This window comes from Martes martes (genome assembly GCF_963455335.1).
Source record: "Martes martes genome assembly, chromosome: 12".
Lineage (NCBI taxonomy): Eukaryota > Metazoa > Chordata > Mammalia > Carnivora > Mustelidae > Martes > Martes martes.
This window is the reverse complement of record NC_137900.1, coordinates 91,035,089-91,060,531: the sequence shown is the minus strand read 5'-3', so window position 1 is coordinate 91,060,531 and position 25,443 is coordinate 91,035,089. Positions and strand designations below refer to the sequence as shown.

Sequence of the window (25,443 nt, the reverse complement as noted above, 5' to 3'; positions counted from 1 at the left end):
GGGCCCAGACCTGTCCCCTTTCCCACTTCTCATTGCCTAGAGGGAGCCCAGGAAGTACACTTAAAAACGATCTTTCGGGGGTGCCTGGATGGCTCAGTCGGTTGAGCGTCCGTCTCTTGGTTTTCGCTCAGGTCATGATCCCAGGGTCCTGAGATCGAGCCCTGCGCTGGGTGTGGTGTCTGCTTGAGATTCTCTCTCTGCCCCCCACCCCTTAAGCACCTGCTCTAAATAAATAAATAAATAACTCTTAAACAAACAAACCAACGAGCTTTTGGGCCAGCTGTTCTGGGGACATCCGGCGGGGCCCAGGAGTTGGGAAGTTTAGCACCAGATCCAACATCAGGCTTGACTCCAGGCACTGCTACCTGGGGACAGGATGGCTTGAGGCTGAGGAATCTGTGGGCTACTCGCCCCCGACCTTGCCCCACGCCCAGCCCAGGCCCTAACACTCGGGACTTTCTGTGGCCTCCAGTTCCGAACGGGCCCTGGGGCAGGGGTGGTTCTCACAGCAGAACCTCGGAGCTCGGTGTGTCAAACCCCCAAGTGGAGCTTCTCTCCGGGGGCTCTGGGGTGGCCCTCGGGGCTTGACCCCACGGCTGCCCTCCCCGCTCTCCACAGCTGTCCCCAAGAAATTTCACAGAGCGCAGCTCAGGAACCAGAACCTCTCATTTGACACCCAAGGGAACTGAGGCACATCCCGTCACCCAGCGTCACCGCTGACCTGCCCTGGCTGGGAGAGAAAGTGACCCCGTGCCTCCCGTCTCACACGCACACACACCAGCCCCTCAGAGACACCCCCGCCCCGAGGACAGAGGCGGCTCTGCACCTGCTCTGGTCGGCACAGGGGTGCCCCCTCCCCCCGCACCTGCCCGCGGAGAGGGGAGAGGTCCAAAGTCGAGCCACGTTCCTGCTGCAGGTGGTCCTGGAGAGGGTCCAGGATGGGGGCTGGGTCTGCTCCCGCACAGCCAAGGGCCCGGACCCGCTGGGCCACAGTCCTGCCCCTCCCCCTGCAGGGAGATGTCCTCTAGCCCTTCTCGGGTCTACGGGGGACAAGTGGTGCCCATGAGGCCGTCTCCATTCCCATGTGATGGTGGGGTGACTCTCCACACCCCCAGCACTGCGCAGGCCGAGGTGATAGTCAGCTGGGTGAGGGCCCCCCGAGACGAGGGGAACCCTCTGTGCTTCGTCCCCAGCCTCACCTAGCACCTGCACCCCTCACTGCCCTGCTCGCTCTCGGGAGAAGGAAATCTAGGCCAAGCGAGTAGTAGAGGCTGGGGGCCTGGCTGGGCTGGTCTCCCCACAGGTGCCCGTCCCAGGCACAGGCAGTGGGGTGGGAGGACAGGAGGGGAAGGGGGCTCCTGGGGCTGCAGGCTGCTGGACCAGCCAGAGCGCTGGTACCCAGACAGATGCTTCCCCCTGCGATGGGCGCCTGCCTCCTCCCTCGGCCCGGGCTGGGAGAGTACTCTGCAGGGCACTCGCCCCTACCGGGCACCTCGTCTTGGCTCAGCCATGCAGATCCTTGTACCGGGAGCAGAGCCCGGGGGCGCTCCATGAGGCAGGCAGAGTAACCATGGGGTGAGCACCCTGAGATCACTGCGGGCAGGCAGTGCAGGTGGCAACACGTGACAGTCCCCACTGTGGCGTGTGAATTGTCCTGGGGAGAAATGCCCGGGGAGTGATAAATGCTGGCGGCCTCCATCGTGGCTCCAGCTGCGGGAAGAGCTGGAGCCATGGCCATGACCGTCCTCCCCTAACCCTTGCCAAATCCCACACTGGGTGGACAGCTTCCTCTCCATGACCTGTCGCCAGGGCACAAAGCCCTCTCAACAGAAGTTCCGAAAGCGAGGCGTGGTCAGTCACCCAGCGGAGGATCAGCGAGTGTTGAGAACATTTTGCAGGTGTGTCCTTCCTTTCCCAAATGGGTGTCAGGCACCCAGGCAGGCACTGGGGTTGCGGTGGGAAACCCCAGCCTTCCCTTCTGAGGAACACATCGACTGTGGTCCGGGGGACGTGGGCTTGAGAGGGGATCGGCCAGGCCAGGGGCTCCGAACCCCTTCCGTGTTCATGAGTGGGGCAGCAGGACGAAGCAGCCGTCCTGCTGCCCCACTCAGCCCCTGGCCAAGCTCCAGAGCCGGCGAACCACGGCGCCTGACACAACTTCCCGTGTGAGCGGAGTGAGGGAGTGAGACGCAACTGCCGGCTTCCCAGGTGTCTGACTTCCTGAGCCCCCGGGAGCGACTGTGCTGGCGGGGCAGGGCTGGGTGAGGCGTGGACACCGCCCCCACTTCTCCAAAGAGTGAGGCTCCCTCGATAAAGGCAGGACTGCTAGGACGCGGGGGGGGGGCTGTGCCGTGCACAACTCTTCCAAGGGACTTGAGGGTCTGTGCCCGCGATTTAATGATGCTACCGGCTCTCCTCCAAGCAAGGCGGCCTCTGGGCAAAGGGCAGCCCCCTCTGCTCCACTCATCAGACCACATCCTGTCTGCGTTGGGTCTTTCATCAACACAATCCGCACCGCCCCGTCCTTCACCACCGGCGTCCCCAATGGAATCCCAGGGTCAGGAATGCGCAGCAATCAGACGGCAGTGGCAGTCCACCCAGGGCCCTACATAAAGCCAGAGAAGCCAGGACCCGCACCGCCCAGACAAGACACCTCCCAGAGGGCCCTGCCCTGCAGCCTTCCCGGGGAGCAGGCCTGCAGCACGGTGAGTCCGGCCGCTCCATCCCCAGCAGGACCCTCGAGGGCTCAGCCCTGGTCTTCCCTCGTGTGCCGCGTCCTGAATGCTGGGCCCTGAAGCTCCAGCTTATGCTGGGGTCCAATTTTTGGTGGTGAGCGTCCCAAGCTTCCCCCATGCTCTTGAAGGGTCCACGAACCCCCAAAAGGGGACAGGAGCCACTTCCTCTACGCGTCAGTACACCTTTTCTCAAGCCCCAGAGGCCATCCCCAGGTGGAGTGGCCCACCGGGTGGAAAGCCCCCCACTCCCCCCCCCGGGGCTCTGATGAAGGGTCTTCCCTGCCGCAGGCCAGACTTGGCTCCAGCCCCGGGGGATGAGGTGATGGGAGTTAGGAGGGCTGGATTTAGGTAGGGAGGAGGGCGGCTTTTATGATTTTTTTTAAAGCCTTCTGGCTGAGTTCACTTTGAAATGTCTTCAAGGGAGCCATTTCTGGAAAGAGCTCTGGGGAGCCCATGCTGCTCCTCCAGAACCAGCTCTTTCTTCTAGGTCAGTTCTGCTCCTCAGAGCAGCCGGCTCCGACTCGCCATGGTCCTTACCAAAAAGGCTTCCTTTAAGAGGGAACGAGCAATTTTCGTCAAAGCCGGGGCATTCGGGGAAGCTCTATTTCTGTTTCGAATCCCCCCGGACCGCCCTCTGTGGGGTAGAGTAGCGATTCTGAGTCGCTTAGACCCGGGCATACACCCCAGCTGTCTCTTGTAACGCTCGCTGTGAGACGCTGGGCAAGTCCCCTGTTTGCGGACGGCCTCCCCTGCAGAAGAGGGGAAGACCGCCCCGTGCCAGGGCTGCGAGGACAGTGCGGGACCCCTCCCAGGAAGCAGTGCCCACAGGCCTGGCACACCAAGATGCTGTCTGGCCGTTAGAATCCCGAATCTCAGGGCCTCCACTGCCCGCTGTGTGGCCCAGGCACCACCTCCCAGCCTTCCTGACAGTCTTTGGGCCTGAAAACCTGGGATGAACAGGGCCTAAAAACCAAGCTTATTGTAAAGAGGACACGCAGCCGCGCACACAGACGGTGCTCGTAGGGAGCCTCGGCAGCCCCGCCACGTCCACATGCTCGTTCCCCGGTGGGTGTCTGAGTTAGGCCTGGACGCAACTCCTTTCCATATTAGAGGGACACAAGCTGAGTGTCTGGGCGACACAGCTTAGCCAGACCTATTTATGATCAAGTTGAAAACCAAGATTGATGCTATGAATTTTCTGCCCTGTGGCTCTGAGACGATATGGCCCAAGAGTCAATAATTAAAATTAAAAAAAAGAACGAGCTTCAATCTGCATAGCACGCGGGGGCTGCCGGTGCGCGGCTGTAAGCGGTCCCAGCAGCGGGGGTATTTGAATGCTAAGCTGCCAAGGCCGTCACATGCAGGGGACTGCAGGGGAGGAGAATCAGCCTAATTGGTGCAATCACTCCTGAGCCTGCTAAGAAAATAAAGGCCTGACCCCCAGCACAGTGACACTTCCTCAAGCTGCCTGCAAGTTGGGCTCCGCGGAGCCACCCGCCTTTGATGGCTGCTCAGGCCCTGGGAAACACTGTTGACAAGTTGTCGTGCAAGGCCCACGCGTGCAGCCGGTAACTTCTTCCTCTCTTCTTCCTCCGGCCCAGATGATGAGCCCGCACGCCCTGCCGTGCCTCCTCCTCCTGCCGCTGGGTGCCTGCCTTCCTCTCTTGGACAGTGAAGAGCCCGCTGCCACCGTGGGAGGTGTCAGAAGCGGAATGAGCTGGGCCGACCTGCCGGGGGGACACCGCATGCCCCCCCCACGGAGCCCCCCCGGGTGGCCGAAGGCCCCACAGCCGCATGGCCTGCTGGTCACGGCCAAGGAGCTGCAGGTGTCGGGCCAACGGCGCCCTGGCTTCACGTTCCGGTTGGGGAGGCAGGATGATGGCAGCGAGGCTACTGGCTTCCTCCCCGCGGATGGTGAGAAGGCCAGCGGCCCTTTAGGGACCCTGGCCGAGGAGCTCAGCAGTTACAGCAGGAAAAAAGGTGGCTTCAGCTTCCGCTTCGGCCGGCGGTGAGGGGGCCGGGGCGTCCGTGGACCCGCCCGGCTACCACTCCCCCTCCTGTCTTCTCCTTGAGCCCGAAAGACCAGTATACTAAGAAGGTGAGGGGATGATTGTCATGAGCTCTTAGCAGTAGGATCACTTTGTGGGCGCCGAGGAAGAGACCGGATGGGATTAAAAAGGAGGTGGCCCAAAGCAAGCTGCACCCCTGGGAAGAAGGAAGCGTGGCTCTGGGGTAGCCGTCCCCGCCCCCTTCCCTGGGCCGTGAATGTGGACAGGCAGGGCCGGTTGTGTGGGCTCCAGGCTGAAGGCAGGTGGGCTGCTGATGGCAGTGGGGTCATCAAAGTTTTGACAGCCTCCACGGGGACGCCTGCCGCTGACATCCACAGTGCAACTCTGAGTGAACACGTCCCACTGGGTAGAGAGGATGGTTCTGAAAGTTAAAGAAAAAAAAAATCTTGTTCTCCATCCCATTAACACAAGATCCCTCTGGCAAGAAACCCCCACTGTGGTGTCAAGATGTCATTCGGAACCGGCTGCCCATTCCCTTCTGATAACTGTCCTCGGTGGCGCCGTGTTGGCGGGGCCAGCAGTCTAGCGGGAGACGAACAAGGAAGGAATTCATTTTGCTGGAGCAAGGTTGCCTTTCAAATGTTTGGAATATGAATGTGTTGTGTGTATCTTTTGAAATAAAAGTTGTAACTGCAAAACCACAATGGAAGGCCCACCTGGCTCTTGCCTACAGGTCCTCTGGGCCCCGGCAGTTCGGTTTCCTTGAGCTGCCACTGCCTCCACTCCGGGGAGACGGAGCTCGTGCCGCCTGTATCCACACCTGTCCCAGAAGCCCCTTAATTGGCAGTTGGTAAAATACCCATGGTTAAGGGGAGAGGGAGACACAATACAGGGTGCATTCTCCTCCTGCGCTCGACTGCTCCTTCCCTGGTTTTCTCAAAGCAAAGAGCATTCTGAAAACAACTTCTCTACCCCAGGGGAGGCCAGCGCTCAGCCTGGAGTGGCTGCAAGCCCGGGGCGAGGAAGAGCATCTCTTTCAGACGCTGCTCTGCTGTGTCCTGCATCCCACGCCGTGTCCGCTACGGCAGTCTGATGCTGCTCGCTCCCAGGCTGGCTTCCGCCGCTGAGATGAGAACCTGGATTGATGTTACTATGGCAACATCTCCCCTCCTCCTTTCAAGCTGCTGCTTGGCCCTGTTCACAATTGAATAATTTTCCATTGAGCTGTCACAATTAATTGGTGGATTTTTATTAGCCTTTTAGAACCACACTGGGTTGGGCCCAGCTTGGCACCTTGGAGCATTTCACAGTGTTTTCCATTCTATTAGTGACTTACCTTCCCCGGTAGCAGCTCTCAATCCCCGGCAGCCAGAAAGCCACTTTATTAAGGGGTGACAGATCGGAGCTACAAAAGAGCCAAGCTGACTGGGAGTGCGGAAATTGGGTGGTAGGACGGGCCAGGAAGACAGGAATCAGAACATCACCTTATGTTAAAGCGAGCTGCCTTCTCCCGGAGCTCCTCACTGCTTCTGCCCTACGCCTGGGCACATGGGCCCCACCGGGAGAGGGGCCAGACAGCGACACCGAGCCTGGGAGGCACGTCATACATACTCTCTTTGGCCTCCATCACTGTCCAGGGAAGGGATGAGCCAGGATGTCTCCTGCTATTGTGCCAGTCTGACGGGGATAGAACACATCCCAGGGTCTTCGTCTGTTGATAAAAGAGGCAGACACTCAGCCCTCAAGCCACAGAGGGCAAACCTCAAGAAAATGAGTCCCAGCGTGTCCATAAAGGACAGCTCCGGCTGTGAAGAAAGTGGTCAAGTGAAGAAGTGCGATCCCAGCCCAGGCTCTCACCCCAGTCTGCGCTCACTTCCCCTTGGTTGGGAGGGGGGCCAGGCCTTGGGGGTGGGGTAGGGTGGGGCGGGGACTGCAAGCTGGATCACTCCGCCCTTTGCTCATTCATATAGAGAGAAGCCAGAGGACCGGCTCGTGGAAAGACCAGGTGAGACAGGACACACCAAAGGCCAAGGGCAGAGGGACGCTCTGCAGCAAGGTCCCGGGTGAGCCCCACCTGCCCATTTCTCCTCTTAGAACAAAAGGAGCCGCCTCTGTGGTCACCGATTACAAGAACTTGGAGGTCACCGAGGCTGAGATGCTCCCGCACGTGTTTACACACACTTTGGGAATAGACTGCCTGGTTTCTAATTTCGTAGGATGAGATTAACCTCAGAGAACTCAGAGATAAAGGAGGGGGGAGGGCTTGAGAAGAGTGGATATCCTGTCATTAGACTTTCATCATTCAGCAGCAATCAACGACAAAGTTATTCCTTCCAGTTGCTTGTACATTCGAGCTCAATAACCCTGAAAATCCAAACGATCGAGCTGTTAAGGGCATTGCTCTGTTAAATCCCTCCCGCTGTATCTGGCTACCTCTCCTCTTTAACCCTCGCTCCACCCCAGCGAGGCTTGCTCGAGGTTTGGGGGCCTGTCACGCCATCCCCACACCCTCCTTGGTGGGTAAAATAACTTTCTAGATTAGTGAAGGTGAGGCTCCTCGGAAAACCTTGACTTTGCCAGCACAGATTAAGCTCCCCTGGGCAGTCCGGGTTCACTCCACCTGGTGTGGCAATGCTTCTCCCTCAGCCCAGGCGCCGGAGAGCTGTCTGCACCCTTTCACTGTTTATACAAGACACACACAAAAGCCTTCCTCTTGGGGTGAGGATCTAAAAGCTATTTAGCTATTAAACTGCCTGGGGAATGTTTTTGCTTGAATTTTCCCATGTGTTTGAAATATTCCTAAAAACGTGTAAGAAAGAAAGAGGCTCATGGGGCAGCAAGTCATCCAGCAGCTGTCCTAGTAAACAAGCCACCAGCTCGTCCCTTGTCCCAGGGCTGGAGACACTGGATGACGGAGTCCACTCAAGACCCCTACCCAAAAAAGATGCTGTCACCCTCCAGGCAGGGGGCTGGGGTCCCGCCCAAGAGGGTGGGAAGCCATCGGGGTGAGGGCAGCCATGGACAGACACGACGGTTGCTCAGTCTTGTCCCACCTGATGCCTCCCGTGCCGAGAACGTTTAAAAATTGATTCCTTAGGACGCTCAATCTGGAAATATCTCTTGTAGCACATCCTGACACCGGAGAAGCTGGGCTGGCTCTAAGTCTTGACTTCTTCCCCGTGATAGAGGGATGAGCCAGACTCTGGAGCAACCTCTGCTGGTCATGCTGGGGCCGTCTGCGCCGCCAACAAGTTGGTCCGGCACAGCAGGCGTACGGTGGCACGGGTGACCTCGGGCAAGCCGCTTCACATCCCTGAGTCTCAGCTTCCTGGCATGTTTAATGAGGACAGGGACAGAACCTCCCTCATTAAAGAAACAGAGGGTTTCACGAGGTCACACAAAGCACATCTGTAGTGTACAGCTTAGGCATACGAGCTGTAATTTTAAGAAAACGCTCACTGAGGGGTGCCTGGATGGCTCAGTCGGTTAAGCATCTGCCTTCGGCTCAGGTCACGATCTTGGGGTCCCGGAGTCGAGTCCTGCATCAGGCTCTGTGCTCAGCCGGGAGTCTGCTTCTCCTTTTGTCCCTCCCTCTCCCTGCTCATGCTCTCGATCTCTCTCAGACAAATACATCTTAAACAAACAAAAAACCACCTCTCGTTGAAATCTGACACATATGGAGAATGTGCTCCAATTCTGAGTGTACAGTTCAATAAACTGTCCCCAGGTGACACACCCATCAGTCAGCGTGACCCAGACTAGGAAACAGAGCACCATCAGCCCCTCCAAGCTCCCCTGCGCCCCAACCAGGCATGACCCTCCGTCCTGACTTCCAACACCAAACCACAGACCACCGTGCTGCTTTAAATAGATGGAAGCTTCTGGCAGCACTACCGACTGTCTGGCTGCTTCTGCTCACGTTGCATCGGTGAGGCTCATGTACACCAGGCTGCGACAAGTTCGTCCATCTCCACCGCTCGCCCTACCCCACTCTGCGGGTACCCGCCACACGGCGCTCCTCTCTGTCTGAGAGGCGCTCCTCTCCTCCTCCTCTGTCTGCGCTCCGAGGCTCTGTCAGTGCTTGCTCGCTCCCATTCGGACATTTCGGCTTGTGTTTCATTCTGACGACAGCTACCGCAGCTGCTGGCCCAGATGGCAGGCCTGACCCCGCTCCCCGGTTCTGGACCTCGAGGGCAGGCCTCACAAGGCTCCGGAGACCGTGTACGCACCTCTGTGCTCTCTCCTGGTGCCAGAGCCAGGTGCGCCAAGTTCTCCAGGGCTTCTGTGGCCTAACCAAGTTAGGAACCGCTGTTCCAGAACAGCCAGACCCAAGAAAGTTTCCGAAGCGTGAGCGGCACACACAAGATTCCTAATTGAGAGAAGACCCGTATTTCCCATGGGCACAGCTGCCACGGTGACTGGCACGTGATGCCACGCGCGAGCCATGATGAGCGGTAACCTCACAGCTGGGTGTCAAGAAAATGGGGTAACACGCTCTGCCCAGGAGGTGCCGTGAAGACTCCGGGACCGGCCTATGTCTGGCACGGAGAAAGCAGCCATCGGTGGTGGCTGGCATCGTAGTCACTCTGCGTCTTCTTTCCAACTCAAGAGTTGTCCCTTGAGGTGACGTCCCTGACCCGGGAAACAGGGAGAAGGCCTTGCAGCCCCTCGGCCATGCGTGCGCCGTGAGGTCCCAGCACCCAGCCCGGGGCCGGCGTCCTCACCTCCCCCGCCTGACACGCTGCACCGAGGCACTGAGCTCCCACTGAGCCGTGCTCCTCACCATGCTTTGCTGAGCAGATCTGGATCCTCTGACAAGTCTGCCGCCTAATAAGTATCATTATCACACAGCGCGACTTACGTCCCTGACTTCCACTTTCCAAGCTGTCAGCTGGCGCTAAATGGAGGCCCCGATGGGGTAAACGGCCTCACGGGCCCCCCTCAGGCCCCTCGGTGGGGGGCTGGGAGAGGACACGGCCCGCCGGGTGGCATTTTCATCACCCCGAGGCCAGCATCCCTGCCCCTCCTCCTGTACACAGAGAAATAAGACACGGGGTGCGTGGACCACAGTGAGCAAGGGGTGTTTCGGGGCTGGGGTGGGGAGCGCAGGGGCGGGTTCGCAGGCGGAGGAGAAAGCGCACCTGTGCACGGACTAACGCTTCCAGCCCAGTGGAGTCCGGGACGCCTCCCCACTTGAGCGATGCTGTGACAGCCTGACAGCGGGCACAGCCCTTGGACTCTTCCTTTCCCACACCGGTCAGATGCGGCCCCTCTGGTGGCAGAGCCCACTCCCAGGGCTGCTGGCAGAATCAGTGTCAAGGGCACAAGAAGGGCCTGAGACCAGGACCAGGAGACCGACTGCTCTCGGAAGGCAGAGGAAGGTGCGAGATTCGTGCTGTGGTCCCGCCCCCGAGCCTCCGGTCCCCTTGCAGGGAAACAGGGACACCCCCCCCCCCCGGCCGCATGCACACCACAGCTCAGAACAACAGGGAGAAAGTACAGACCAGAGCAATCTGCCCGGGTTCTAATGTTGTAAACATTTATTTAAAAAATACTACAAGAAAGATGTGGATTCAAAAACCACAGAATCATATACAGAAACAAAATGTACGCGACGAAAAAAAAAGACAGACAACTAGAAGCATTTGAGAAGAGAGAATAGTGGAAAACTATTTACATGTCATTTATAAAAGTGTAATATCAAGGTATAAATGTAAAATATAGTGGCAAATCATGTGAACAAAGAGGCCAGTACCTCATGGAAACACGCAGTTGAGGGAACCCGGGGGGTCCGTTCTGCTTTGTCTGAAAGGCCGCTGGTGGTGTTCGAGCACCTCCCCCAGTCTGTGCGACACAGTAGGCTGGGGGGGGAAGAGGTGGCGCGCCGCGAGGACAGCGTAAGTTGATCCAAACGAAACAGTCTCTACCGGGGAAATAAAATACAAGTCTAAAAGGTGAGGAGCATAAAAACGGGGCCCGTGTGCGGTCACGGTGCGAGGAGGTGTGCACCCTGGGGGTGCGAGGTGGTTCCTTCTGGGCCTGCTTTGAGGCCCAGGCAGGTGCCTGCCCACTCTTCAGTAGCTACTCCAGGTCAAGCTCAAGACGGTCCGGGCTTCTGCCCCACGAGCCTGGTCCAGGGCCGCCTGGGGAGAGCAGACAAAGGCCTGCTCTTCGAGACACATTCTGGGGCTTCATTTGTTTGCGGTCTTCATCCCTGATAACCCCAGCAGAAAAGGGAGGCTACGTGTTGCTCATGGTGATTCAATGGGATGTCTGCCCCTTCACGCACGGCCAAAAGGGGCTGGCGCTTTGGCTCCACAGTCTTTTCCTCCCATGTGCTGGTGGCCGATGGCAGGTCCTGCTGTACCACAGGTGGCTGGGCTGAGGGCGGAGCCACAAAATCCTTCCAGAACTCCAGACAACTGAGGACTGGCTTGTCGCACAGGAAAAGAGCTCTGCATGCATCTACTCTGTCTCAGAGGAGTACAAGGGAGCAGGAGGACACTGGTCAGAAATCAAGACCCAGTGCCTCTTCTGGGCACCTGGAAACCTGAAAGGAAGGTGTCCTGGGCCCGAAGCAGCCCTCCCTAGGCCCAGCCCCAGGCCACCTGGGCACCAGCTGTTCGCCCCGCTAGCCATCCCTCCTGCCTCCCGTACGCTGGTACTCTGGACTGAGACCCTGCTACTCTTAAGACTCAAGCTTTCCGTCCAGGGTGAGCAGTGCCTGTCACAAGACAGCAAGGCACCGAGAATAGGTGCCAAGGACGGCCCCTTCGGCTTCCCCACCTGTCCCGGGACCAAAAGGCCAGTTGGTTAGCACCCTGTTTTACCCCCCCAAATCAAGAGGTGACCTTCACACGAGGAAATGTGAGGGCCCCAACCCCCGGCAGCAATGGAGGACAGAGTGACCAGCTGTCAGCACTTTCCAGGATGGAGTTCTGGAAACGCGTCTTCAGGGCAGGAGGCACAGTAAGAGGCGTGCATAGGCTCCCTCCACGGGGTAAGTGGAAGGGACAGTTCCTAGGCCTTGGTGACAAGATTCCTGTTCAGGGTACTCGTTCTTGGGGTAAGTGGAGGAGAAGGCAGAGCCAGAGGAGAAAAAAAGAAATACTCATCTGCTTTCCCACCTGGCCCGAAGAGCTCAGTTTAAGTCCACAGAGCAGGAACTCCACAGATAGAACTCGGCACAGAGGAGGCTGAGGAGCCCAGGCTGGGGAGGGGGGAAGTGTAGGAGGACGGCTGGCGCAAAACATAGGTAGTAGGGCTGTGTTCCACTGTGACCTTTGGCTCCGTCCGGCACAGCGCTCCCGGGCCAACGTCCCAGCTCACAGGTCTCGTGTCAGCCACCATGGCAGGCGTGGGGAAGCCCTCAGGCACGGCAGGTGGCCCCGGCTGCCCGGACGCCTGGCTCCTGCTACCTCTGTACGATGTCACTGATCTCTTTGACGGAGCTGAGGAGTTTGCTGAAGTCCTGAGTGGCCGCCGGGCCGCTGCCTGCTGTCGCCGGGCAGATCTGAAGCTCCCGGAGATTATTCTCCAGTTTGTTGATGGCCTCGCGGAAGGCAAACTTGTTCCTCATTTGCTGGATGGAATCCACGTAGCTCACGCAAAACGTGTAGAGGTTCTTGCCGGCTTCGAGCACGGCGCTATGGCTGGCCATCTGCTCGGAGTTCTTGGAGATGGCCAGGCACAGAGCCTCCGTGCCGTCCAGGACCACGCCCTTGGTGATGGTGCCGCTGGCGATCCGCTCTGGAGGCTGGCGGGTTTTTCGAAGAGACACACGGGTCGATATGAGCGGGATGAAGGCAGTGGAGGCTGGCTGGTCTCCGGCCAGGGTGGAAGATGCTGATGGCAAGGCGGAGGGGGTGGGAGCTGGGCTGGTCGGGGTCCCTGCCGGCTTGCTGGACGACTGTGGCTTTGGCATGGACGGAAGCCCGGGCTTTTTGACGCCTTCTCCCAGCGGCCCGGGCTTGACGGCGTCACTGTTCACAGCATCCACGACCACGGCCGCGGCTCTGGCTTTCCCGCCAGCGCCGGCCTCCCCCGCTGCTTCCTGGCTCAGGCTCTGAGAGGGCTTCGCGGCCTTCCCAGCGGGGGCCGGCGGCGGGGGCGGCGGGACAGGCTTGAGCTTGGACAGCTTCCCCTTGTCTCTCCCTGGGGACTCGGAAGAGGGCTTGTGCCTCCTCGCTCTGGGCTCTTCAGTGGGGGCCTTGCCGGCCCCCCCAGATGCTCCTGGCCCTGCTCTGCTGGTGGCAGGCACCGGCTCAGCTGTGACAAGTGTCCCCAAGGCAGCGGACTTCCCGACCTCGTCCTTGTGGGGAAGGCCAGAGGAAGGAGCCCCCGCGACCTGCCTGCGGAGGAGTTTTGGAGTCAAACTGGGAGGGCTGGAGCCCGGGCTGGACTCCCCCGTGTCTCGGAAGACCTCATCCGCTGCGTCCTCAGTCTTTTTCACCAGCCTGGGTGGGGGAGTCACCGTGCCTCTGGTCACCTGGTCGGACCTGTTCTCACTTGCCCGCTTCCGAGGCAGAGCCGGCTTCTCGCTTTTGTGCCCCCCAAATGTGGACGAGTCGAACTGCCTCCCCGTGGACTGCAGATCGCGAGGCAGTGTGACAGACCTCCACTCTGTGTCCTTGGCCCCGTGGGGCACGCAGGAGGCAGAGCAGGACCTGAGGAAGCGCTTGCTGGAGCTGCTGCCGCTCTCCTCCTCACTGGCTGCCAGGCGGCTGCCGGTCAGTGTACTGGACTTTTTCCACAGGTGGGGAGATCGGAAGCCTGCACCTCCTGACTCCCGGAAGGCTCCGTTGGGGACGCCAGCCCTGCTGCTGGGTTTTGGGGACTTGGCTGGCTCGGCCGCGTCCGAGGGTGTGAGGACTGGCGCCCCATTGCTGGTTTCCCGGCCGTCTTCCTCGCTGGTCACCTTGCGCTCGGGCTGGCCGTCCATCTCCCGGAAGGAGCTGCTGCGTTTCGGGGGGGTTGGGGCTGTTTTCTTCTTCTTCTTGATCAAGGCACTGAACAAGTTGGTCTTTTTGTCTTTGGGGAGAAGGCGCTCATCTTCATTTAGGCCGCCATCCTGGGGACCTCGTTCTTTTCGAGGGAGCAGTGGAGACACAGGAGGCTCGTGGTCCAGAGGCTCTGAAACACAGCGGGGAGAGTTTTAATGACTCCAGACTGGAGGCTTCTTCACCGAGGGGAACCTGGGGCTGGCCCCCTATTCTCTACAGAGGAGCAGCCAAGGGTCTGGGCTCTGGTAGGCCTGCACGTGAGTGCCGGCTCTGCCATTCCCCAGCCTTGGCCTGGGCCAGGGACACCTCTGCGTGTACCCTCAGCTCTCTCATGTATGAAACGGAGAACAGAACGCACCCGCAGTGTCGTGGAGCGAATGTAATGCAGTGAGCGTAAAGCGTTCATCCCAGCTACTGGCATGTAATTTCTCACTAACTGCTGTCGCCACTGTTAATGTCATCAGGAAAGCGTCTCTTTTCCCTAAGGACAGCAGCACAGAAAGCTGGGCCCCTCATTCCTGCCCCGGGGCTTCCTTGACAGCACAGAGTCCCCTAGTACCACTCCCTAGCACATAAAAACCATGACAGGGCTGAGCAAAGGGTCAAGCCCCGGGCCTCTCGGACCTGCCATTTGAGGTCCTAGGAGGTGAGGTCCGAAGGGAAGGGGCCATGCACCACAGTGACAATGGGCTACTATGCTTGGTGAACAAGGAGTGACCTTTACACATTTTTAAATGGGCATTCTTTATATATGAATAATAGCTCCCAAGAAATCTTTCCGGTGTTGCCAAGCTCCCGGCTGGTGAATGACAGACTTCTCCCTCCGAGGGCAGCTGGGAGGAGCGGCTTTCTGTCAGCACCCAGAGCAGCACAGAGGACGTCTAAAACTGGAGCAGAGGTACAAGGGGGCACCTGTCAGAACACCAGGGGGCACGCAGGACACCTGACTCAGAGGACGCTGAGGACCTCCAAAACTTTAATCCAGCGGAAGAAGTTGAAGAACGTGAAATCCTAATGAATTATGCATAGCTCCAGTTCAACGCTGAACAGCTAATTGACACTCTCGGCTCACCACGAGATTACATATCAAAACACCCCTCAGATGAATACTGATGGGCATAAATGAACATGATTGCTTATCACTGGGCTTTTAATAAGCCTGAAGTTCCCACAGCGGCCTCTCCCCATCCCCACTGCTCAACTACCTGAAATCCTGACAACTAACAGAAGGACACAGATCCGAGCTTCCGGAGAGTCTATAGGCCACGGACTCCAAAGTGGGTGAGCAAGACAATCCAGGGGGTGTGGAAAGAAAACACTGTAATTTGGATTTTTTAACGTAAACCTTCTAAGTGTACATTTCTGGTGTATGTTATAAAACACATGTCTGGGCATAGTACGTGTACACACCTAGACTCATGTGTGACTTTTTTTTGTTTTAACTAATATGGGTACACGATAAGAAGTGTCTGGGAATCTTGCTATGGCTAAACATCTCATTATTCTGGCTTTGTCCTGCCCCTTCCCACTCGCTCATCAGTGGTCCATGACAACATTCCCTAGGAGCCTCTACGAACCCGGATTCCGGGGTTCTGCTGGGAGAGTGGCAGCTGCTGCACCAGAGCAGCCGAACTCAAAGGACAGCAGGGCATGGGGGGTGGGGGGAGCACCGGGTCGGTGTTGGCAGGTGTTCCTCCTCCTGACACCCGGAGACCCCCGGGCACCACGCCCCCCTCCCCCAAGCGGCTAGGGAACAGGGGCCGACAGTCTTTTCTCAGAGACCACGTGTGGACACCGGCGCTGCGCTGCGGGTGTCCCCTGGCTCCGTCAGTTCTAGGGAGCTTTCATTCCACACTTCGCAACGAACTGCTCTTCGTTTGGTTCAATATTTATTATTGTTCCGGCGCTCGCAAGAGCAACCACCAATGCTGTGAATAATACATGAAAAAGCGGGTTTGTTCTCAGTCGGCTTCATAAGCACCTGTGCCCACCTGACCAGAGTAACGCTGAAGCTGACGGTTCCTAAGGACTCCCAGAAGGAGGGGCAGGACGCTACGCGGGGAGGAGAGTCTTCCTCTTTTCAAAGCCGGATCACTAACGAGGAATTCGCCGGCCCTTCTGTGCAGGTTCCCTCCCTGCTTCCCATCTGCCTGCATTGGCCCTGAGGGTGTGGACACCCCTGGGTGTCTGCTGGGCGCAGGGGACGTACCGGTCTCTCCCGGGCCCTTGGAGTGGGGCGTCTCAGGCACCTCAGTGGGGTCTTTGTGTTCCGCAGCTCTCCTGGAGGTTCTGGTCTTGGTGGGCAGCTCCGGGGCCTGCAGCAAAGTACTCGCAACCCCTCGCACACCTTTCTTCCCCAGTTCCTTTTCCACTTCTATGAACAAAACCAAAACCAAACATCAGCAGCTATCAGTAATGGTGTCAGTTTGTTATGCTGGTGTTTTCTGTCTCTTTTTCCCCCTCGGGTAAGAGTGCTCATTCACGCACAGTTACAGAAGAGATAAAGGTGCTGAGAAAATTACGGTACTTCTCAGAGTCCAGCATGGCTGCAAGACAGCTCCATGCCCAACACCTCTGCCCAGCTCTCTGGTCTCAGAAACTCGTTGTCCCTTCCATTCCAACCTCTCACCCCACTGCAGGCACCCCCAGGAATGGGCACTTTACCATCTGATATGCTGGATTCCTGGAACATTGTCTCAAAGGCTTGGTGGATTTCAGCAAAGGAGGGCCGGTCAGAGGGATTCCACTGCCAACCTGCACAGACGAAACACAGTAAGACCATGCATGAGGCCCTGCTAAGAAGTGGGGGTCTAGCAGTTCTCAAGGAAAGTCTGGTAATGAAAGAAGCACCCCAGGGGTGCCCGGGTGGCTCAGATACGGGTCTGCCTTTGGCTCAAGTCATGATCTCAGGGTCCCAGGATTGAGCCCCACGTCAAGCTCTCTGCTCAGCAGGGAGTCTGCTTCTCCTTCTCCCTCTGCCCCTCCCACTCATGCTCTCTCAAATCTTAAAAAAAAAACAACAACAAAAAAACACCACCAAAAAAAAACCCTATCCTGCTAACCATGTTTTGCTGTGACAAGTTAAAGTGACAAACGTCACTGTGTCCTATTACAGACATTAAGAATTCAAAAAGACTTCAGATATTGGCAGGAATATGGATTGTAAAGCCCCAGAGAGATGTGACAGCAAGAACTACATTTATAAGTCTTTCCCCCAGCCCCACTCTAACAAGTGCAGACAATCACTAAGTCAAATGGCTTGCCTTCTAGTTCACCCTTACTTCTGGGTTATCAAAGTCTGAACTCATCATCAGTAAAGAAATGTTAATTAAGACAAGATTAACATGAGGATTTTTTTTTTTAAAGCAGGCTCCATGCCCAGTGTGGAGCCCAATGCGAGACTTAAAAACTCAGGACCCTAACATCACGACCTGAGCTGAGATCAAGAGTTGGATGCTTGGGGCGCCTGGGGGTCAGTGGGTTAAGCCTCTGCCTTGGGCTCAGGTCATGATCCCAGGGTCCTGGGATCGAGCCCCGCATCGGGCTCTCTGCTCGGCGGGGAGCCTGCTTCCTCCTCTCTCTGCCTGCCTCTCCGTCTACTTGTGATCTCTGTCAAATAAATAAATAAAATCTTAAAAAAAAAAAAAAAAAAAAGAGTTGGATGCTTAACCACCTGAGCCACTCAGGTGCCCCAAGATTAATGTGAGGATTAGGGACTGATGAAGCCCCATGTTGGTGAGAACACAGTTACTCTCCTATACTTCTGGTGGGAGAAGTGTTACCTTTTTGGGGGGGTGGGGAGAGGTACCTTTCCTGGAAAACAATTTGGTAAAATCTATCAAAATTTAAAATGCAAATAGCCTTCTGAACCAATGGTTCAACTTTGGTTTTATTTGGTTTATTTTAGAAATACCAGCATAGGGACGCCTGGGTGGCTCAGTTGGTTAAGCCGCTGCCTTCGGCTCAGGTCATGATCCCAGGGTCCTGGGATCGAGTCCCACATCGGGCTCCTTGCTCAGCAAGGAGCCTGCTTCTCTCGCTGCCTCTGCCTGCCTCTCTGCCTACTTGTGTGTACTCTCTCTCTGACAAATAAATAAATAAAATCTTAAAAAAAAAAAAAAAAAGAAATACCAGCATAATGCACAGAGGTATACATATAAGGGGGTTCATCCTTGCTTTCCTAGTAATGGCAAAAGCCAAACAAATATGTAAAACAACCAAATGTCTACCAAAATGGTTCTAGATGAATGAATAAGTCATTTAATGGGAAGTTAAACAGCTATATAAAAATTAGGGGGCGGGGAGAGGGAGAGATACCGTTGAAATACGGACCAAAAGGTATGCCTGTCATACAACTATGTGCAAAAAAAAAGTTGAGGGAATGATCTTATATAAAGATACACATAATAAAACCAACTAGCTAAATGTCACCCAGAGCATTTCCCTACTACAGCAGAATATTTGAAGGTAGGGCCCAGGAATTTGTATTTATTAATAAGAAATCCAAGTTTGGAATCCATCAATCCCATTTTTGCATTAAAAAGAAACCAAAAAACCCCCCTCACATGTAATCGCTACGTATAAACAACGTGTACAGAAACGCTGAGGAACGTCTGGGTGAGTATGTACCTAACCGCCACACTGGCTGCTTCTGGAGAATGTGAATCAAGAAAGGCAGGGAAGGAAGGGGAGCACTCTCACTGTGGGAACACACTCCTGGACGGTCACTTCTCACAGAGCCCACACAGAACTCTGAGAACTGGCTGGGGAAGGCTCACATGCTCGCATGAGTTCGTAGACCTTCTCTGGGCAGCCTTCCGGGCGCTCCATGCGATAGTCCTTCTCCAGCAGCTCATACACCTGGGACAGGTCAATTCCTGGGTAAGGTGACATGCCATAGGTGGCAATTTCCCAAAGTAATACTCCAAAAGCTACAAGAAAAAAGAAAGACAAAGCTTGTTCAAGATGTATGAAATTTAACTATCCTGCACTTAAAACTGGTTAAACCTCGGTAGCGCACATGAGAATTCCACCCTCAGAAGCAGCCCAGGGACATCCTGCCAGGCTCTTAATGACCAACAGCCCAGGACAGAATGAGATGCTCAGTTAACACCCTCCCCACTCCACAACAGGCTGAATGGGGGGAAGAAACTGGGTTGACCAGCCCCGCCATGTCTCTGAGGTAATGGGACCACCTTGCTGGGATTTATAGTGGAGGACACCGACGACTGGAAGTCAAGAGGCCATTTCTACTCCTAGCTCTGAGATCAGCTAGCTAAGTGTCTAAGCCAAGCCACCTCTCCTCTCTCATGTACAGTATCCTCTCCAAGGCCCCTTGTAACTCCAAACAGTTCATAAAAATCATGTGAAATTGGGGCCCCTGGCAGGCTTAGTTGGTTAAACATTATGACTCTTGACTTCAGTTCAGATTAGGATCGCAGGATCATAAGATTGAGCCCTGTGTGGGCCTCCATGCTCACTATGGAGTCTGCCTGAGATTCTCTCCCTCTGCCCCTCCCCCTACTGGCACACATGTGCATGCTCTCTCTCAAAATAAATAAAATCTTTAAAAAAATATTTGAAAGTTCTGAAAGCCCAGATTATACCCTGAAATTCCAGATCTCATTAAAGGGATCAGGACTCCTTGGAGAAATGGGTGATCCAGGACATGGAATGGACCTGGAATATCTTTATGGCCCCAGAATGGACACTGTTAAAGACTCCGAGGGTTTTGTCGAAAGGACCAGGAGCAATTTGCAGTCCCCACTGGCCAAACAAGAGACAATCAGAGTATCGAGAAGGAAAAGAACTGCGTGGGTTAAAACATACTCAACCATGTCGTATCTATATGTTATACACACCTAGATCGTAACAGTGTCACAAAAGAAAAACCCCCCAATCTACTTGGTCATCGCTGGAAGCCATTAAAAAACCAACTCGTCTGGTGAACACGGTTAAACAACAGCAAGGACGCAAACAACAATGCTGCTTCTCCCGAATGAACTGTAGCCACGAGTAACCAAACAGTAGAGGAGGTGTCTTCTTACAGAAGCGCCGAGCTGACGGGTGAATGAGGAGTGGCAGAATTAGAGCAGCACCACTCGGCAGCCCCTGACAGATCAGCGGATCTAGGCACTGGGTATCAGGAGCTGTAAAATCGCACGGGAGGGATAATGGAGCCCAGTGCTGGGTTGATTAAACAGCACACGATGGCACATGATGCCATCCTGCTGAAAGAAGTCAGACCCGAGGATGACCCGGCGGACCAGACACAGCTGCGCACGTACCAGGAGTACGGAAGACAGAGGAACACACTGAATCACAGTGCGGGGTGCGGTGTGGGAGACGTGGAAGGACACAGGAGGGGGTTTCTTTAACAAACAGACAGCAAAGGCCATGGAAAGACGGAGTGGGAGCTTAGAGACTGGACAGCACAGAGGGCGCACCGACCACCTGCCTGGTGTGAACAGTGCTCGGATCTCAGCTCAAGCAGCCGGGAGAAGTAGGACTTTTACGACTCAGCTGGAAATGCAAACGCCGACTGCATCGTGATACTCAGGAATTACTGTCAATATGGGGAGGAGGGGCACTGTGGCTACAAGAATAAAGAGCCATCTTTGAGAGACTCGCACTGAAATATTTATGAACAAAATCGTACGATATCTGGGATCTGCTTCAAAACCGTCAGGGGTGGGGGCGGGGTCAAGGCTGCAGGAGCGCCACGAGCTGACGGCCAGGAAGGGGGGGTGATGTGTGCACGGGGCCCAGGACGCAACTCCGCCTTCTTCGGTGCATGCTTACGACCTACCACAGTAAGAAGTTCTCGAACAAAACGTCTAAGTACTGGCACATGAAGCTTCCTTGGGCAATCATCTATTTAAAGCCCAAACCAAACTGCACAGCATTCCCTGCTCAGAGGACCCTGCGTGCCTGCAGGGCTGGCTAACTGCCCCTGCAAACCCAAGGAGCGCGCTTCGGATGAAGGCAGTAAGTTAGTGGGGGAGGAAAAAAGTTAAGCTGAATTATTTTGGAAGGAAACACGGGCTTTTACTTCACCTTGGAAAGAAAACAGGAGTAAAGACTATAAAGTGAAAAAAAAAATTTAAAAAATTCAGTAATAAAGGAAAGAAGTGAAGGAGCAAGAAAGAGGCAGAGAAAGGCAAAGGGGAGTGAGGACCGCAGGAGACGGGGGCGCCCTGGTGGGGAGGGCTGACCGGGAGCAGCAGCAGCCCTTACCCCAGACGTCGGACTTGATGGAGAACTTGTTGTAGGCCAGGCTTTCAGGCGCTGTCCACTTTATCGGGAACTTGGCCCCGGCATGGGCTGTGTAGGTATCCCCGGTCATTAACCTGCTCAGGCCGAAGTCAGCCACCTTCACCAAGTGGTTCTCCCCTACCAGGCAGTTTCGGGCAGCAAGATCTCTGGGAAAAGAAAGCGTTTATCCGTGAGTGCGGCCAGCTTTCCTGGCCTCACCAATCCATCACCAGTGATTGAAGGCGCGCTCCTGACAACAGGGTCCAGTCCCCTGGGGAACATGTGTGAGCACCCCACCGGGAGCAGGGCTCATCCCTCACATCCGCCTGAGCTCCCACCAAGGTGAGAGGTGCAAGTTCATTACCCTGGCCCACCGTTACCCTCATCCTTAAATGAAGCTGATCACAGCAGCACCTACTTCTTAGGGCTGTGGTGAGTGGTTGTGAGTTAATACGTAAAGTGCTTCCACTCATGCCTGCACATCTGTGGTCACCAAGGGTCTGCCCCGGTTAGGAAAGCTCTACGCCAGGCACGGGGAACAAAGGCACAGCCACTCCTCAACTTCCATCAGATGGAGTCTCCACTGGGCCCATCCAGACTTGATAAAGGACAAAATAAAATAAAGCCCACAATTTGTGCAGCGTAAGAAATAACACGGAGGACATGGGGAGATGGAGAGGAAACGGGACTTGAGGGAAATTGAGGGGGGAGATGAACCATGAGAGACTACGGACTCTGAAAAACAATCTGAGGGTTTTGAAGGGGAGGGGTGGGAGGTTGGGTGAGCCTGGTGGTGGGTATTATGGAGGGCACGTATTGCATAGAGCATTGGGTGTGGTGCATAAACAATGAATTCTTGTACATTGAAAAGAAATTTAAAAAATTAAAAATTAAAAAAAATAAAATAAAGCCCACAGCATTTCCTCCCAAACTGTGTTTCACACTCTCCTATTTCCTCCTGATGCTTATCCGGACGTATCCTACAAATTCTCTCCCGTATAATCAGCTTCCTCTCGCCTCCTGATTGTCCCAGGGAGGTGGGAGTCTGATATCTGGTCCATGGATGCTAACCATGAAATCACAAGGCAAAATGGAACGGAGGAATGAGAAGAGGCAGCACCTTCAGGCGATGTCTGCCTAAGATAGCCTGATCACCAGCAATCAGAGGGAAATTAAATGCAGAAGACTTGTGCCTAATAGGATTTTGGTAAAGCATTTTAAGTTCATGAAATGAAAAAGGAGCGGATCTAGCCATGCAAAGCAAACCAGAAGTCAAGAAATCTCAATTTGCAGCCTCAGAGGGTTCACCTTCTTGACTGACAGGAGCACGTGAATCAGGCTCTCATGCAGCACCGGAAAGCTGTCTTACAAGACACGGCCAGCCTTTCACACATGCTACTCTTATTCCCCACTATGGAATCTCATGTACAGGCTTCATAGTTGAGGTAATTGGGTAGGAAAGTTCACAGCGGTGGCGTGGAGAACATCGTGTATAAAAGTCACCAGCAAAGCCCATCGGGCTCTGTCCTGCTTAGGCCATCATTCTGCTAGGAAGCCATTTCCACCAGCAAGGAATGCGAACACCAAGATAATTGTGGCACGCTTGAAGGTCAAAACACTCCAGGCTTCAAAACAGCAAAGCCGCTTAATTTAGAACTACACATACACAGTTCTGACAATTGTGGAAACATCCCTGAGCCAGAGACAGCAAGTTAAGTAGAGAATGTAATGATAATAAAGAGAAAGGAGGGAAAAACCATGAAACACAAAGACAAAGCCCGTGCGCCGGCTGTGGCCGCGAGCCTGTGTGGGAGCCACGCCAGCCCTCCCCGACCCCGGGGGAGGAGGGCATCGCTGACGAGCGCCCGCCGCGCTCCGCTTCCCGGGGCGTGCTGATTATCAGGAAGGATGCCTTTGATGAACTTCATTTACTATTCCACGTCGTCCAAAACGGTGCTGTGGGAAATAGTTCTTAGTGCGGGGATCCACTGCTCGGCGGGCCCGGGGTCCGGGCCTGCTGAGTTGGGTCCTGGACGCACGCGTGAAGCTGGCGAGGTCAGGAACCCAGTGTCTGCCTGTGGTCCACGGCCCACCGTGTTGCCAGCACTAAGGTGAGAGGCTGAGCCCAAAGACCTCGTAGGCTGGAGCTCTCTGTAAAAGGCGGCCGGCCCCACGGCCGCTCCGTGGCTCTGCGGGAAGGGCCACCCCGCCAGGCGCCTACCTGTGGATGAAGTTCTTCTTCTCCAGGTACTCCATGGCTGACGAGATCTGGGTGGCCATGTAGAGTAGCACCACGGCGTTCACCTCCTGCCGGTTACACTCCCTCAGGTAATCCAGCAGGTTCCCGTAGGTCATGAACTCAGTGATTATGTAGAATGGGGGCTCCCGGGTGCAGACCCCTGCCAACGAGAGAGACGTCGAGCGCTTTGGTGTGCTGCCCTGCGGACAAGTGCACCAACCCCGGAAAGGACCGTGAGACAGAAAAGGGTGCCTGAAATGGGTTCTGTCTCTGCCCCTAAATCTGGGATCCAACCTCTACCACAGTTCCAAGCACTCGTGGCTTGTGATCACATTCCTATGGGAGGGATGTGGCCACCCTCTTTTCTTCCTCTCGGGCCCTTGACCTCCCAACAGAAGAGGCTGCCATTGAGCTCAGAGGCAAAGGTCGGGCACACACCAAACAGCCTATAGCACCGTCAGTTCACCCTGCCACGGGGATGTCTGCTTACAGAGTAACTGCAGTGAAGCGACTGGAAAATTCTTGTGTCCTAAGCCATGGGAGATTTGCATTAGACTTTTAGGTATCGAATTAAAGTAGTAACGGTGCCCCCTTAAGAAAAAAAAACGGGGGGCACCTGGGTGGCTCAGGTTACGATCTCAGCGTCCTGAGATCGAGCCCCTCACTGGGCCCCGTGCTGGGTGTGGAACTCTCCCTCTCTCCCGCCACGCCGTCCCACATCGGCCTCCTTTTTGCCACGGGCTGCGTGCTGGCAGAGGACAGACGGCCGCAGCAGAAATCCTCGTGCAGCAAGCCGCTCACCTCCTTTGCAGCACCTACAGCACCCGGCGGGGTTTAGCGAAGAGGCCCTCTGGTCAGAGCCCCGCGCACTCACCGAGCAGCTGCACCAGATTGGGGTGCTTGATCTCTTTCATCACTGCAGCTTCTTTCAAGAACTCCTCCACCTCCATGGTGTCCTCCTGTGGGAAAAAAGGGGGTGAAGCTGTTTCAGCAAGGACAGTGTTTAAGCGGGAAGGTACAGCTTGAATGGTCAGTACAAACCGGAGCTCCGGCCGCCACCGCCCGGACCCACCAGCGCCGACGCGCTGCTCTGCTCCCTGCGCGGACGGCTACCCGGTACGCAGAGAGCTCTCCCTTCGGTGCTGACCTTGTGACTTCTCACCCAGGCCAATAAACAGACGCTGGGCACTGGCTTCTAGGGGCTGCGATGCAGAGGCTGGTTCTACTTCCCTAACGAATAACTTGTTTCCAAGCAGTCCGAAAACATTTCACATTAACAAAAAAACCCTGATGACACAAAAAGATACCGTCCTACCAAAGAAGATGCGCAAGTCAAAACATGACGGAGGACGCTGCACAGCAGAGGATTCTGAGCGCGTGGCGGCCCGGGGGCCTTGATGAAGCCATTGCCACCACCCATGAGGCAGATTTCCTCAGGTTCTGAAACAATCCTCTGCAGCAGCCCCCGATGATGGCTTCATGAGGTCAGGTTTTAGCCAAGTTCACCGGATCTAAATGCCATGCGGAGACAGAGGTATCCGCAAATGCCCAGAGCAAACCTGAGGCTCTTTCCGCACTTCCTCAGGTGCTCTGGGTCGGGCTCAACTCTGGAGGGCTGTGCGCCCTGCCCCTCACACGGCGTTGGCCCCACCAGGCAGGAGCCTTCTGTGGCCTGCGTCAGGTGAACCTCTTCTGACTTAAAGAACCGACTGCCCTCTGACCACCGCAGCGACAAGCAGGTGGGGGCGAATGACCTGGTGTGTCTGCCGCGAGAGGCCGGCTACAAAATCTAGGAGGAGAAGGAGGGTGCCTCCCTCCAAGTTTCAACATGGAGCCTACGTCTGTCTGGAGAGGAAGGCTGTGTGGCGGATGGGAAGTGATCTGGAAAACTAGACTCGCCCGAGAGGAACCCTTTTTAAGAGATTTATTTGAGAGTGAGCAAGCGAGAACGCATGTGCGCACACACACACGCGCACATGCACACACAGGGAGGGGCAGATGGAGAGAGAAACCTTAGCCGACTCTCTGCTGAGTGCAGAGCCCACATGGGGCTCGATCCCGTGACCCTGGGAACATGACCTGAGCTAGAACCAAGAGCTGGACACGTAACCAACTGAGCCACCCAGGTGCCCCTTTATTAACCTAATTTTCAACGTGGCACCTTACACATTGTACCTGTGCCTTGGGAGAAAATGAGCTCACAA

At 55.7% G+C, this 25,443-nt stretch overlaps 1 protein-coding gene across 1 annotated transcript in view; it reads right to left on the bottom strand.

Moving 5' to 3' along the window:
• Positions 1-10,261: 10,261 nt before the first annotated feature.
• The window catches only part of ABL1 (ABL proto-oncogene 1, non-receptor tyrosine kinase), a 133,713-nt gene continuing 118,531 nt past the window's right edge, over positions 10,262-25,443 (bottom strand). Inside the window, exons 5-11 of the mRNA XM_080819554.1 lie at positions 24,114-24,198; positions 23,222-23,399; positions 20,983-21,167; positions 18,525-18,677; positions 16,411-16,500; positions 15,956-16,120; positions 10,262-13,876 (exon numbers count right to left, since the gene is read on the bottom strand). Of these exons, the coding sequence (XP_080675680.1) occupies positions 12,159-13,876; positions 15,956-16,120; positions 16,411-16,500; positions 18,525-18,677; positions 20,983-21,167; positions 23,222-23,399; positions 24,114-24,198 (2,574 nt within the window). The 3' untranslated portion in view covers positions 10,262-12,158. The remainder of the gene's footprint in view (positions 13,877-15,955; positions 16,121-16,410; positions 16,501-18,524; positions 18,678-20,982; positions 21,168-23,221; positions 23,400-24,113; positions 24,199-25,443) is intronic.